The sequence below is a fragment of the Carassius carassius genome, unplaced genomic scaffold (assembly GCF_963082965.1).
Source record: "Carassius carassius unplaced genomic scaffold, fCarCar2.1 SCAFFOLD_203, whole genome shotgun sequence".
NCBI classification, from domain to species: Eukaryota; Metazoa; Chordata; class Actinopteri; order Cypriniformes; family Cyprinidae; genus Carassius; species Carassius carassius.
Window position 1 is genome coordinate 1 of NW_026775033.1, and position 14,744 is coordinate 14,744.

Below are 14,744 nucleotides of genomic sequence, written 5' to 3' on the forward strand. Positions count from 1 at the left end.
TTGTAATTTTACCTGCAGAATCTGATCTTAATAAAGTTAAAAGACAAGATATAAGTAACAGTAAATTAAAATAATTTGGATTTGCATTGTAAATACTCATGTTCAGTAAAATACATCATGGAATCAAACAAAATTATAACTTCATAAAATTATTTATTTTTCACTTCTGCCAACAGAAATGTTTTACATTTTCAACATTGAGTCCATAAAACAAATAACAGCTAAACATCCAACAGACTCTGAACACCCCCCCCCCCCCTCTCTCTCTCTCAAACGACGTGACGTGACATGACATTCGGCCAAGTATGGTGACCCATACTCAGAATTCGTGCTCTGCATTTAACCCATCCGAAGTGCACACACACAGAGCAGTGAACACACACACACACTATGAACACACACCCAGAGCAGTGGGCAGCCATTTATGCTGCGGCGCCCGGGGAGTAGTTGGGCAGTTGGGGGTTCGATGCCTTGCTCAAGGGCACCTAAGTCATGGTATTGAAGGTGGAGAGAGAACTTTACATGCACGCACCCACAATTCCTGCCGGCCCGAGACTCGAACTCACAACCCTTCGATTGCAAGTCCGACTCTCTAACCATTAGGCCACGACTTCCCCTCAAACACAGTTTACATACAACATTAAACTTTCTTACATTTCTCCTCTCTCTCTCTCTCTCTCTCTCTCTCTCTCAAGTTCAAGTTCAAGTTGCTTTATTGGCATGACATTTGAGTTACAGTATTGCCAAATTTAGCATTTAGATACAGAATAAAATATGATTACAATAAAATACAATACAATAAAAATAGCAGCAGCAGATAATATTTCTAATATTGATAATAGTAATTATATACAATTAAGAATATCAAATAAAACAGTTTAATATAATAAATTATCCCTCTCGTATGGTGTGTATGGTGTATAAATATTTAGCAGCTATTGTGACTGCCGTCTCATTCTCTCCAAGTATATAGAGTAGTTTCTCCGAGTCATTTAGAGACAAGAATGAACGATTCAAAGCTTCAAACTGTGGGAAGAATGTTTCTCTTGTAGTGCTGAATTTGGGACAGACAAGAAGGAAGTGTTTCTCATCCTCTGTTTGATTCAGCTCACAGTGTTTGCCTCTCTTCTCTCGGTAGCCAGGATCCTTTATGTCTACCAATCTCTATTTCCAAATCATGATCATGGAGTCGATATTTTGAAATGATTTGTCTTTCTTTTAATTGCTTGAGTGATAAGTAATTTGCCAGTTTTGTGGTTCTGTTTAGGGCCGAATAACACTGGAGTTTGGTTTGGAGCTCAAATTCATTTTTTCATTTTTCATCATAATTATACTTCAGATTTTTGTCAATTAGTTTCTGAATGTTGGGGTTGTGATTGGAGTCAGACTCAGTTTGGGTTTCCTTCATCAGGTGAAGCACGAGTGTGTTTCTCTCTCTCTCTCTCTCTCTCTCTCACACACACACACACACACACACACACACACAATCTCTCTCTCAGAGTACATCCGTAAGTCATTACCTCTATTACAAGGTATTGCACTTGCAAAATATGAGATTCGAGAGTCTTGTCTGCAAGCCGAGCACGATGTGGCCTATCCCACCATGTATGCGCCACCGGTATGCGCGCTCATAATGGAAGCAACGCGGTCGCGACGCGCACGCGGTTAGACACGCTCGACGCCTCAGGGGCGCAACTGTCCGAGCGCTTTGGAAACAAGGAGAAAGCGGCACAACTAGCGATTTCCACGTGTTTTTAGGCGCAAATTATTGACGACAAAAGCGATGACCCTCGGTACCCCTCAAGCTGAGATGTTGATGTGATGTGATATCTGATCTAAGTGGGCGTGGTCTGCGTAAGGTAGAGAGGGCAAGACTGACGATAGTGTCCTGGTCCAGTCATGACAACGCGATTCTCAGCCTGCGCTCCAGCTGAGTAATCAATTTTATTTAAAAAAAAAAATTATTTATATATTTTATATTCAAACTGAAAACATAATGTGATTAACACTCAAGTCATTCAAGTCATCGTGTCTCAAGTCAAGTCAAGTCCCGAGTCTTTAACTTCCAAGTCCGAGTCAAGTCTCAAGTATTTTATTTTTTGTCAAGTCAAGTCACAAGTCATAAAAATAGCGACTCGAGTCGACTCGAGTCCAAGTCACAAGTCCCCATGTCTGCCTAGAATATCAAAATCAACTGCGGGCGGCAGATTCTTTTCCTATTTGGCGCCTAAGCTCTGGAATAACCTACCTAACATTGTTCGGGAGGCAGACACACTCTTGCAGTTTAAATCTAGATTAAAGACCCATCTCTTTAACCTGGCATACACATAACATACTAATATGCTTTTATTATCCAAATCCGTTAAAGGATTTTTAGGCTGCATTAATTAGGTAAACCGGAACCGGAAACACTTCCCATAACACCCTTTGTACTCGCTACATCATTAGAAGAATGGCATCTACGCTAATATTTGCCAGTTTCTCTCTTGTTCCGAGGTCACCATGGCCACCAGATCCAGTCTGTGTCCAGATCAGAGGGTCACTGCAGTCACCCGGATCCAGTACGTATCCATACCAGATGCTGGATCAGCACCTAGAAAGGACCTCTACATCCCTGAAAGACAGCGGAGACCAGGACAACTAGAGCCCCAGATACAGATCCCCTTTAAAGACCTTGTCTCAGAGGAGCACCAGGACTAGACCACAGGAAACAGATGATTCTTCTGCACAATCTGACTTTGCTGCAGCCTGGAATTGAACTACTGGTTTCATCTGGTCAGAGGAGAACTGGCCCCCCAACTGAGCCTGGTTTCTCCCAAGGTTTTTTTCTCCATTCTGTAACCATTGGGTTTTCGGTTCCTTGCCGCTGTCGCCTCTGGCTTGGTTAGTTGGGGACACTTCATCTACAGCGATATCGTTGACTTGATTGCAAATAAATGCACAGACACTATTTAACTGAAAAGAGATGACATAACTGAATCCAATGATGAACTGCCTTTAACAATTATTTTTGCATTATTGACACTGTTTTCCTAATGAATGTTGTTCAGTTGCTTTGATGCAATGTATTTTGTTTAAAGCGCTATATAAATAAAGGTGACTTTGACTTTGAATTTGTCAGGAAGCTGTTGATCCACAGACGGAGGTGGGCACGGAGGAGGTTTGGGATGATCGTGTTAAAGGCCGAGCTGAAGTTCACAAACAGGATCCTCACATAAGTCCCCGGTCTGTCTAGGTGTTGCAGAACATAATGCAGTCCAATGTTTACTGCATCGTCCACAGACCTGTTTGCTCTGTAGGCAAACTGAAGAGGATCCAGCAAGGGTCCAGTGATGTCCTTCAGGTGGGCCAGCACCAGTTTTTCAAATGACTTCATGACCACAGACGTTAGAGCCACAGGCCTGTAGTCATTTAGTCCTGTAATTTTGGATTTCTTTGGGATGGGGATGATGGTGGAGCGTTTGAAGCATGAAGGGACTTCGCACAGCTCCAGCGATCTGTTGAAGATCTTTGTGAAGATGGGGGCCAGCTGGTCAGCACAGGATTTCAGACAGGCTGGTGTAACACAATCTGGGCCTGGTGCTTTTTTCCTTTTCTGCTTCTGGAAGACCTGGCGCACCGAATCCTCGCTGATCTGAATTGCAGGTGTGGGGGAGAGGGGGGATGCAGGAGGTGTGAATGGTGAGAGCGCTTGATTGGAGATGTGTTCAGGGCGGGTTGCAGGAGTTGTTAATGGTGTGAATGGTTGTTTGGAGAGGTGTACAAGATGGGTTGCAGGAGTTGTGAATGGTGTGAATGGTTGTGTGGGGAGGTGTTCAGGGCAGGTGATGGGTGTTCTTTCAATCCTGCAGTAAAACTCGTTCAGATCGTCTGCCAGTCGTTGATTCTCCACAGTGCTGGGGGGTGGTGTCTTGTAATTGGTGATCTTCTTTAGACTTTTCCACACTGATGCGGAGTCGTTCGAAGTAAACTGAGTCCTTATTTTTCCAGAATAATTCCTCTTTGCCACTCTGATCTCCTTTTCCAGTGTGTATTTAGCCTGTTTATACAAGACATTGTCCCCCTTCATGTAAGCATCTTCTTTGGCCTGATGGTGCTGTCTGAGTTTTGCAGTGAACCACGGTTTGTCATTGTTGTAATTTAGTTGAGTCCTGGTAGGAATGCATATATCCTCACAGAAACTGATATATGATGTTACGGTCTCTGTGAGTTCATCCAGATCGGTGGTAGCAGCCTCAAAAGTACTCCAGTCAGTGAGGTCAAAACAAGATTGTAAATCCTGCTCTGCTTCATTAGTCCATTTTAGTTTCTGCCTGTAGGTCGGTATAAGATGAACCAGAAGGTGATCAGAACGTCCCAAAGCTGCTCGTGGAACAGAGTGATATGCATCCTTTATTGTGGTGTAACAGTGATCCAATATATTACTGTCTCTTGTGGGACATGTAACATGCTGTCTGTATTTTGGCAGTTCACGGGAGAGATTGGCTTTATTAAAGTCCCCAAGAATGATTAAAATGGAGTCCGGGTGTTGTTGTTCTGTCTCTGTGATCTGATCAGCGAGTTTCTGTAAAGCTGAGCTCACGTGCGCTTGCGGAGGAATGCAAACACTCACCAGAATAGAACGGCTTGCAGTTAATTAAGAGTGTTTCGAGATTTGAGCAGCACATCTTCTTTAACACAGTTACATCTGTACACCACCGTTCATTGATGTAAAAGAGTCCGGCAGATGGAGCGCGCTGTCCGGTATGGCGTCATTCAGCCAAGTTTCCGTGAAACACAGAGCAGCAGAGTGTGAGAAATCCTTATTTGTCCGAGAGAGCAGAAGCAGTTCATCCGTTTTGTTGGGTAGAGAGCGGAGATTTGCCAGATGGATGCTAGGCAACGGCATTCGAAATCCGCGTTTTCTGAGTCTCACGAGCTCGCCAGCTCTTTTTTCCTGTCTGCGCGTCCTCTTGAAGCGTGTGATCAGCGCAGCCGCTGCGCCGACAAGAATGTCCAGCAAAACATTAGAATAGTCGGGATATATCGGGAGATGTGTGTTGCCGAATGTCCAGCAATTCGTCCATGGTGAAACTGATTGCAGGAATATAACTACAGACAGGACAAACTAACAAAAACAACTGCAGAGCACGTCACGGAGGCAGCCATCCTGTATCGGCGCCAACATGCATATACATGTACTATGGATTCGATAGTAGTATGGTTAGAAAATGAAATTAGGAGAGCATAGATAAATAGAGAAAGTGTAGTGGCTGTATTTTTAGACATTGGGAAAGCATATGATATGATGTGGAGAAAAGGGTTGATAATTAAATGAGCATGAGTTAATGGGAAAATGTTAAAATGGATTAAAGATTTTTTATTTGGAAGATCTATCAAAGTCAAAGTTGGGCAAAACTTTTCTAGAACTATGTATGAACAGAATGATACACCACAAGGAAGCATTATTAGCCCATTATTATTTTCTATTATGATTAATGATGTATTCTAAAGTATTTAGAAAGGAATAGGATTCTCCCTGTTTGCAGATGATAGAGCAATTTGGAAACGTGGAAGGATTGTGGATTTGTTTTGTTAGGAAAATGCAAGCAGTTATAACAGAAGTGGAAAATGGTAACATAAGTGGGGGTTTAGATTTTCAGTTGAAAAAACTAAAACTGTAATTTTCTCAAAATGGAGGAATAAATTAAAATTAAATAGCCAAAATATAGAAAGAGTTTTGTGTTTTAAGTTTTTAGGGGTTTGGTTTGATGAGAAGCTCACATTAAAAATGCATATTGAGAAAAGTATTGATAAATGCAAGAAAGTACAGAATTTAATGAGATTTTTGGTGGGTAAAGACATGGGGGCTGAGAGGGTGGCATGTAAAATAATATTTACCGGACTAATACGATCAGTATATAGTATTTCAATCTGCTGCTAGCAGCATGCTGAAGGAACTGGACAAAATCCAGTATAAATTGAGGCAAAGCATTATGCCAAAGATTTTGGGTTTGTTTTCTACCTTTTTCTTTGGTTAGTTAGGTTAGAGTGTTTTGAGAACTTAGTTTTGGACCTATTTTTTTTATTTTATTTTGTTGATTTGGGTGCCGTCCTCGTTCTCTGTTTCCCCTTAACTTAATGTATTTTTCTTTTTCTTGTTTTCTAATATATGCATTGTACATAGCTCACACACTGTTAAGTGGCTTCGGCTTTTGGAAATTAAAAACATTTCATTGGGGTTAAGCCTGTATTTGTGTTTGGTTCTTTCTACAATCTCCACCATCACAGCAATCAAACTAAATGATGCATTCCAACCCCTGGAACTCTAAAAGTTTGTAACAGCCAGTAATTCCCCAATGGTTACTACAGCCCAATGAGGATATGTCACTGTTAGAAAAGATGAACAATTGACCAGGGGGATAAATATAATGCTCAAATGGTGCACATTCAAAGCAATTATTTTAGTTATACTTCAGTCTTGATTTATTCAGTGCATCAAAAGATATTGAAAACAGAGTAGGAGTGGCATTCACAGTAATACAGTACATTTTAGTGTTAAAGTTAACAAAATGATTTCAGAATTTATCAGTATACACTGGTGAAGTTAACACAACTTTATTAGCACTGCAATGGGTTGAGAAAAATAGACCATTGAGGGCTATGTTCTGACTTAAGTTCATCATTAATGACACTAGAAAGTGGTCATACTGAGAGTAGATCTGATGTACTGATTGAGATTCTTCAGACATTATACAGGATTCAGATGATGGGTTTAAACGTATTGTTCTGTTGGATTTCAGCTCATATAAAAGGAAATTAATTGGCAGATGAGTGTGCTAAGAAAGCCACAGGAAAATCATAAATAGACCTGAAAGTAAATTATAGTAAGACTGAGATGAAGTTTTTAAACAAACTTGTGAAAATAAAATGGCACAAACAATGGGAGGAAGAAAGAACAGGGAGATGGTTTTATAACATCCAAAGAAATCTGGGTAAAGGTAGAATGACAAGGAGAAACAGACAGGAAGTATAAATTATATCTAGACTTAAATTTGGACATACAATACTTAATAGCACCTTGAATAAAATAAGGCAAAAACAGACAGGAAAATGAGACTATTGTGATATAGAGGAAACAGTGGAACACTTTATAATGAAATGTCCATTGTATGATAGTGAAAGAAGAATGCTGGTTTTTAATCTGAAAATAATTAAGATGAAGTTTGACTTGATAAACATATAGCAGATGAACTCATATGAGGAATGTATAAATTGTTTAATGCTTTATTGAAAATGACTGATCTAGATAAAATAATATATGTGTTAGGGATATTAGGAAAATAATTTTGCGAACTTGCCCCACATTCCTAACCAGCAGGTAGCGGTAATGCACCCTGAAGTTGTATGCCAACCGCCATTAAAATCTACAAGAAGAAAACGGTTCCGGTTTAGCGTACCACGTGGGTATCCCCATGTCATCTGCCCTTGAGTAGCATTGCTGTGGATGTATAATGTCTTTGACCAAGAAAACAGCGGGGAAAACCATAGACATAGTAAAGAATCTACCTCGCATTACACTTGCAAACCTTCGACCAAACCCGGGTGCAAAAAAAGATGTAAGTTAATTAATTTGTAAGATGTACAATGTAGATGGATAGTGGTTTAGCGTGTTAGCTGAGGAGCAGCATGATAGTCAGATGACCAAAATGTAGGTTTATAGTTGCGACATGTTACTATAATTTTCTAAAATCACCGTGGCAGTTTTACAATTAGTGTAGATGTTGCAGGTATAAAATCTATTTAGGACAATTGATCCTTCATAACTTAAAAAAGAGGTTCCCAAATACTGTAGTAATATATAGGCTAACGTTACTATTGTGTTTTTCAACCATACTATAGTAAAGCGTATTATACTGTATATATTGTTGTATTTACATCATTTTGTTAATGAACCCAACAAGATACTGTAGGATTAACTAAGTGAACTGATAAATTGTAATAAATACTGTACTATACTTACATTTTTACTGCAGTAAACTGTTGTGTATTATAGTGTAATATACACTATAGTTATAGAAAACTATAACTATAAACATTGGGTAATTTCTTTATATTACTATAGTTGTTATTTTACCACAGCAACTATAGAATAACCACAACAAATTAAAGTACTTTGCTATAGTATGGTTCAAAAACACAATTGTTACTATATTTTGTATTCACTGGAAATAACTATAGTATTTTTGTTTTCATGTGGAGTATTATATCAGGTCGAGCTGTATTCCCAGGTATAGTTGCAACTGATTCTTTCCATGTGAAGATAAACTTTTTAAATTAAGTTTATTTGAAAATTGAATTGCCTTAAATAAAGTGCAAAAAATAGATTAATCTTCCCTTTTTATTTTGATTTGGTGAATTTATTCATTTCTAGGGGCATTCATTGGGAAACGATTATGTATTTATATTAGTGTTGTCAAAGGGTTAATCGCATACAAAATAAAGGTTTTTGTTTAAATAATATATGTGTGTATACTGTGTATATTTATTATTTTTTATGAATACAAACACATGCTTGTATATACTTTAAAAAATATGTTGTGTATATGTTAAACTTATTAGATATAATATAAGATATTAGAATATAAACACACACACACACACACATATATATATATATATATATATATATATATATAATATGTGTGTGTGTGTATAAACAACAACTTATTTTGGATGTGATTAATTGCGATTAATCATTTGACAGCACTAATTTACATTATGGCTAGAACACTTTTTATAACTAATTTTGAAAAATACATTCATGTATAAGATTATGTGGATGATTTTAAGAAGGGCAAAAGCAAAGAAGGGTAAGTGGGGTTTTAAAAGAAAAGAAAGAGTTTAAACTGTGTGAATTGATGTGTGCCATAAAAAAAATAGCATGGGTTATGGGTAAGATTGGGCATTGAATTGTAATGCTTCCGATTCATGTCAATTCCTAATTTTGATTCCAATTAGGTAAAAAATATTCATTATTAAAAATCTTCGATATCATTCACATTTATTCTAACTCGTATTGCAAAATATTCCTTGTTAGCTGAATACTATGAAAAAAAAAATCAACAAGCTAAAGAACACTTATGCCGCGTTTCCACCGAAATTACCCAGAACAATTGTACCAGGAACTTTTTTCCCCTCAGATCTGTTGCTTTCTGTCTTTCCACCGCGGCCTAAAGTACCTGGAAGATTAGGCAAATAGTCTTGTGACATAGGTCTTCGCGAGTTTCTCAATACAAAGTATGCAAATTTTGGACTTGCATCCTCGGTAGTTGAGACTTTGCGTATTCGTCTTGGGAGTGTGATGTCCGCAACGACAAATCCGGTAATTCTGCAAGCAGTAGTGTACTTGATAACGTCAGTCAGCTCAGCCTTGGCTACTGCAATTTTCTTCTTTTTTCTTTTCTTGAAATAGGATATCAAATACCACTACCTGTTTTCGTTTTCATTTAAACATAATAATAGCTGCAGAAATGTACTTAGTTCAGGGAAATGTGTATATATACAGCCATTACCATTATCAGAGCCAGCGGCACATATCAGAAGCACTAGCCGAGGTGGGAGTGCTCTCTGCGGACACAAGCACGGAGTTCCCGCTGATTGTGTGGAGCTGATCGTCTCCGAAATCAGCGGAACACATTTTTAAATAGGCGCTGTCTTTATAAATAAACCACAGATTTGAGTTTTAAACCACTAAATTCTGGCCTGAAATTCTTTTAAAATGACATTTCATTACACAATAACAGTAATATTTTGAAAATGATCCGAATAAATGGTGGTTGAAATCACAATGCTGCGTGAACTCAACCAATCAGCATGTTTAGCGCCCAAGTCTCGTCCCTAAAATTCCGAAACTTTGAAAAAGTACTACCACGCCAGCAGGGACTTTCTGAGGGGCATTTTTTTTATCCGGAACTTTTAGTTCCTGGCTTCTGCGTGGTGTGCTCTGATTGGCCAGCTATCCAGTGCATTGTGATTAGGGCTGGGCGATATGGCTGAAAACTGTATCACGATATAAGTGTTTCATATCGTTCGATATCGATTATTATTTACATTATGACCTATTGAAAATAAGGACCAGGAGAAAAATATATTACATTTAAACATTATTTTAAACTAGTTCACCTCAAAATGAAAATTTTCTAATAATTTACTCACCACAATGCCATCCAAGATATCCATGTCTTTCTTTCTTCAGTGGAAATTATGTTTTTAGGTTACCAGAGAGCGAGTGCTTTTGTTCTTGCAACCAAACTTGCTTCACAACCTCTAGTTTCTTCCGACAAAGAAAAAAAATATTGAACATTTTATCGAACAAATTTTTTATTGATATTAATTACATGTCTATCGCAATACATATCATTATCGTTTAATCGCCCAGCCTTAGTTGTGATTGGCTGAATGCTTCAAGTAGGGTTGTACCGATAGACGATAGTATCGTGTATCGACGATAGTCAAGAGATATCGACGATAGCAGATGTCTCTGTCGATACTCCAGACGATATAAGGCTCATTCCTCCTATTACTGTATTAAATTATAATAATAACTATTATTATTTTTATTAGGCAGCCTATTATAATTCGGCTATCAAACTGCCCAGCTATTTCACTTCAGCACTGCATTTCTCACGCACACAATGGCTCTGTGTAGTAACAGCTGCTCTATGTGAAATTACGCTCCTGATGGAATTTAACACTGATTAGAGAACTGGCTTTACTGACGAGATGCTCATTAACGATCAGCTGATCGCGATCGGAGCACCCCTAGTAATTATTGACACGTGCAAACATGGGGAGTTCAGGACGCAGGCGTCGGGGTGCAGGCTAAGACTGGTACACAGCAATGCGCTCTTCTCATACTCTTCTCTTTCTTGGCGTTACAAATAAAGACAAAATAATATCAAGGCAGCAGAGCAAATTTATCGTCCATAGTGGTTCTCATGTAGTCCTTCTCTTAAATCTGATCACGTAACTTTTTTTTTTCCTGATCACTTAACTTATAAAACAAACTATGTGGTGATGACGTAGAAGGACTGATGAAGAATATCTCTTTGGATTTGAGACTTTAGTCTTTGCAACTTTACTGATGATCTTTATGCACCAAGAGCTTGTAACGCGCCAAAGAGAAAAAAATAAAAATTTAATTGGATTATATGTCAATTAGCAGTGGACTATTCATATATTATATTTATTACCTTGAAATGACCTGAAATTACCTTTTTTTAGCTACAGGAATAATGGAATGCCGTTGTCCATATTAGGGATTTCCTGCATGTCATAAGTTATTACTTTTACTAGGCCGTTTTGGACTTTCTGCGTGAGAGCGCCCCCGGGTTCGATTATGAATGAAACCTGAAATGCAAGGTGACTTATTTCTTAGCATAAAAGAGGACAATGGTATAAGAGGAGTACAAAATTATTGTTTTAAGTGTGAAAATATAGCAGCAGTAGCACCGACTTTAAAAAAAAACAATGAACGTGATAAGGCTCCTGAAATAATCACATATTCATTTAAAATTTTCATTTAGTGATGAGTGATTTTTGCTAGAAAAAGAGCAGGAGAAATAACATGCAAGTGTCTTAGAGCTTGCAAAAGCTATGTAAAGAGTGACACTTTAATTCACAGAGTATGACGCAGCTAGCAGAAATGACATGCATGGTTTTTGTCACCACTAGGATTACCTAGCCAAAGCAAAATAAATTAATTTAACCTCTTCCAAGGCCCCTATTTATAAAAAAGAGACTTCTGAGAATCCATTCTCTGGTCTCGAGACCAAGTCAATAATTTTGGATCTAAAAGCATCCAAATTGTTCTGGTGTTGCTAGAGGAGGAGTACACTGAGAAGTGCTTGATACCCACAGTGATGTTCATCCAGTCATAGTAAAGCTTTTATATAAGGATAAATGAGTGCTGAATGTGTGAAAGAGTTTTGCTTTATCAGTGCTGGCATGAATTCATACACTACTGTGTGATGTAATACAAAAACTTGAAACAGAAAATGCTACCCTCCCCTCATTCCCTGCATTATTGGGCATTTCTTTTCAGCAAATGAAAATAAAATATATTCATTCTCCCAAGGTGAAGATTCTTCAGTGGACATGTATTTCACTCAATCTTAACGTTCTTGAGCTGCTGTGGGGGATTCTGTAAAGACAAGCTGAGCAAAACTCCCCATTAAAGACCAGAGCATTTAAGGAGGTCGCCTGGGATTTAACAGGACAGATGTGCAAATTTGTCATTTGTCAAATTTGTGCACTGTATATTAAATATATCATAAATATCTTATCACTTTAAAGGAAAAGCACAGGGGTCGTGGAAGGCATGGAGGCAATAAGAGTGGACGGGGACATAAGGGTGAACGGCAACGTGGTAATCGACCCCGACTTGGCTTTGAGGGTGGACAGACTCCATTCTATCTGATCATCCCAAAATATGGCTACAATGCAAATCACAGGTGGTTCATTGGTCAAGAGATAAACTGTTACATATACATCTTTCACCTTCATGGCTCATGATGATGAATCCCTATGTGTTTTGTTTTATTCATCCAGTCGTCGGCCGCAGTATCCCCCACTATCCCTACGCAGACTCCAGTATCTAATAGATTTGGGTCGTGTTGACCCCATGCAACCCATCGATCTAACACAACTCGTCAATTGCAGAGGGGTTGCAATCCAGCCTATGAAACAAGACTATGGCATTCAGCTCATTGATGAGGTGTGTATTTAATGGCATGAATCGTTTGTTGTCGTTGTTGAATTCTGTCACGTTTGTAGTGGTGGAGTACATTCATTTTTAAGCATTTCTTTATGTAAAATATATTTTTAATGTGTCTTAAGGCCCCGTCACACCAAGCACAATTATATATTGATATTGATATTGATAATGTCTAAAAATAATTGTCAGTTTTAAAGAATAGCAGAGTCCATACCACAGCTATAACGGTAAAGGCACAGAGAAACAAAATAGTTGGAATCACTTTTAGAAAGATTATTTTCCTGTTGATGAACGATAAAAACATTGACACCCAATAAGAATCCATCCTGCTAAATCGGCAGATGAGTGTGTGCTTGGAATAAACCAAGGATATCGTTCGCTGGTGTGGCCATCATAATATCATTGTCTATAGTTATCTTTATAGTTATTGTTTTTGGTGTGAGTGATGCTGTAACCTTATTAACTTCTGGAAATCTCACTGCTCAATGTCTGCAGTAACAAAACACAATTTATTCATTAAAGTCACTTTTATTAAATGCAGTATGATGGCTCTGTTACAGGGAGCTGATATATTTAGTGCAAAAGTAAACCTGGAGGTCCAGGTTGCTTCAGAGAAAGCCATTGCTGCAGTTGAGCGAAATGGGGGTGTGATCACAACCAGCTACTATGATCCTCGTAGCCTCCGTAAGTATGCCTACACTCTGTTACCTAGGCATATTCACATATCTGCACATAAAATCATGGACCATAACTTCAGCACAATAGCCAACCTAACATAAAGATACAGGGCTACTTGAAATGATGATTATTTTATAAAAAATAATGACTCATGAGATGTCTCAGTAATTGTTGTAATAGATACTATCTGATAAGATTTGTGTGTGTTGTTTTAGAAATCCTCATCAAGCCAGTCCCTTTTCTCATGTCTGGGGAGCCCATACCCAAGCGCCTGCTCCCTGGTGAAGACCTTCTTTCATATTACACAGATGCCAGTAACCGTGGCTACCTTGCAGACCCAGATAAAGTCCAAACTGCACGACTAGGTCTGGCTAAAAAGTATGGCTACACCATACCTGACATCACAAGAGACAAATTTTTTGAAATGCTGGTACAAAGAAAGGATCCTCGTCAGATCTTTTTTGGGTTGTCACCTGGATGGGTGGTGAATATGACAGACAAGAAGATCCTCAAACCCACTGATGATAAAGTCTTGCAGTATTATGGCAATGTTAAGACTTTATAGTTCTTCACAATGTGAATGTCTATGGAAATAAGTTTGTGTATATAAAGTGAAAGTTGACTATCTTAAATTCAGTGTCTGTAATAAAAAGCTGATTCCACAATCAGTCCTTATTCATTTATTTATTTTAACTTGAATATAAAAATGTAAGTACATATTCTCAAAAATTAAGTGTGAAAAAATGGCATTGATAGTGGTAAAGAGTGAACCATAATGACAAACCATAAGAGACCATCAACAACAACAAAAAAAGGCAAAAACTTTATTAACATCTGTATAGCGTTCATAATCCTGCATGATTCAAAACATCCCTTTTTTCGGAATGCAGCTTCATAAAACATGCTCAGATCGTGCAAAAACACATTTTTTGATTCTGGTTAAAAAGTGCTCAATCTAACTCACTATAATGCATCATTTATATCTAAAGATATTCAACAAATTTATAACACCTAAAATTGCTGTGGCGACATGTAGCATAGAACAAAAATCAAAGGTACACTAAAAAAGCCAACTTTTAAAAAGTCCTCCTAATGAACATTAAACAGTAAATGAAACTGATATATTAATTGGAAGTGTTCATGCTTTATACTAAGTTGATTCAATAAATTTGTTCCATAAATGTTAAAAACATGCAATATTTTGTTGATCTAAGAAGTTTAAGTTTTCATTGAATCTATTGTTTCTTGTTAGCGTGCACTGTTTGAACCTTGAACGCAACAGTGTTTCCAATTAAATGATGTTGTGATG

At 38.0% G+C, this 14,744-nt stretch overlaps 1 protein-coding gene across 1 annotated transcript; it reads left to right on the forward strand.

Annotated features, from left to right (window-relative positions):
- Positions 1–7,420: 7,420 nt before the first annotated feature.
- mrpl15 (mitochondrial ribosomal protein L15) lies at positions 7,421–14,100 on the forward strand. The gene is made up of 5 exons (XM_059547061.1): positions 7,421–7,598; positions 12,337–12,494; positions 12,592–12,757; positions 13,318–13,441; positions 13,651–14,100. Exons 1-5 carry the CDS (start codon positions 7,494–7,496, stop codon positions 13,998–14,000), a joined length of 903 nt encoding a protein of 300 aa, XP_059403044.1. The 5' UTR covers positions 7,421–7,493; the 3' UTR covers positions 14,001–14,100.
- Positions 14,101–14,744: the final 644 nt, after the last annotated feature.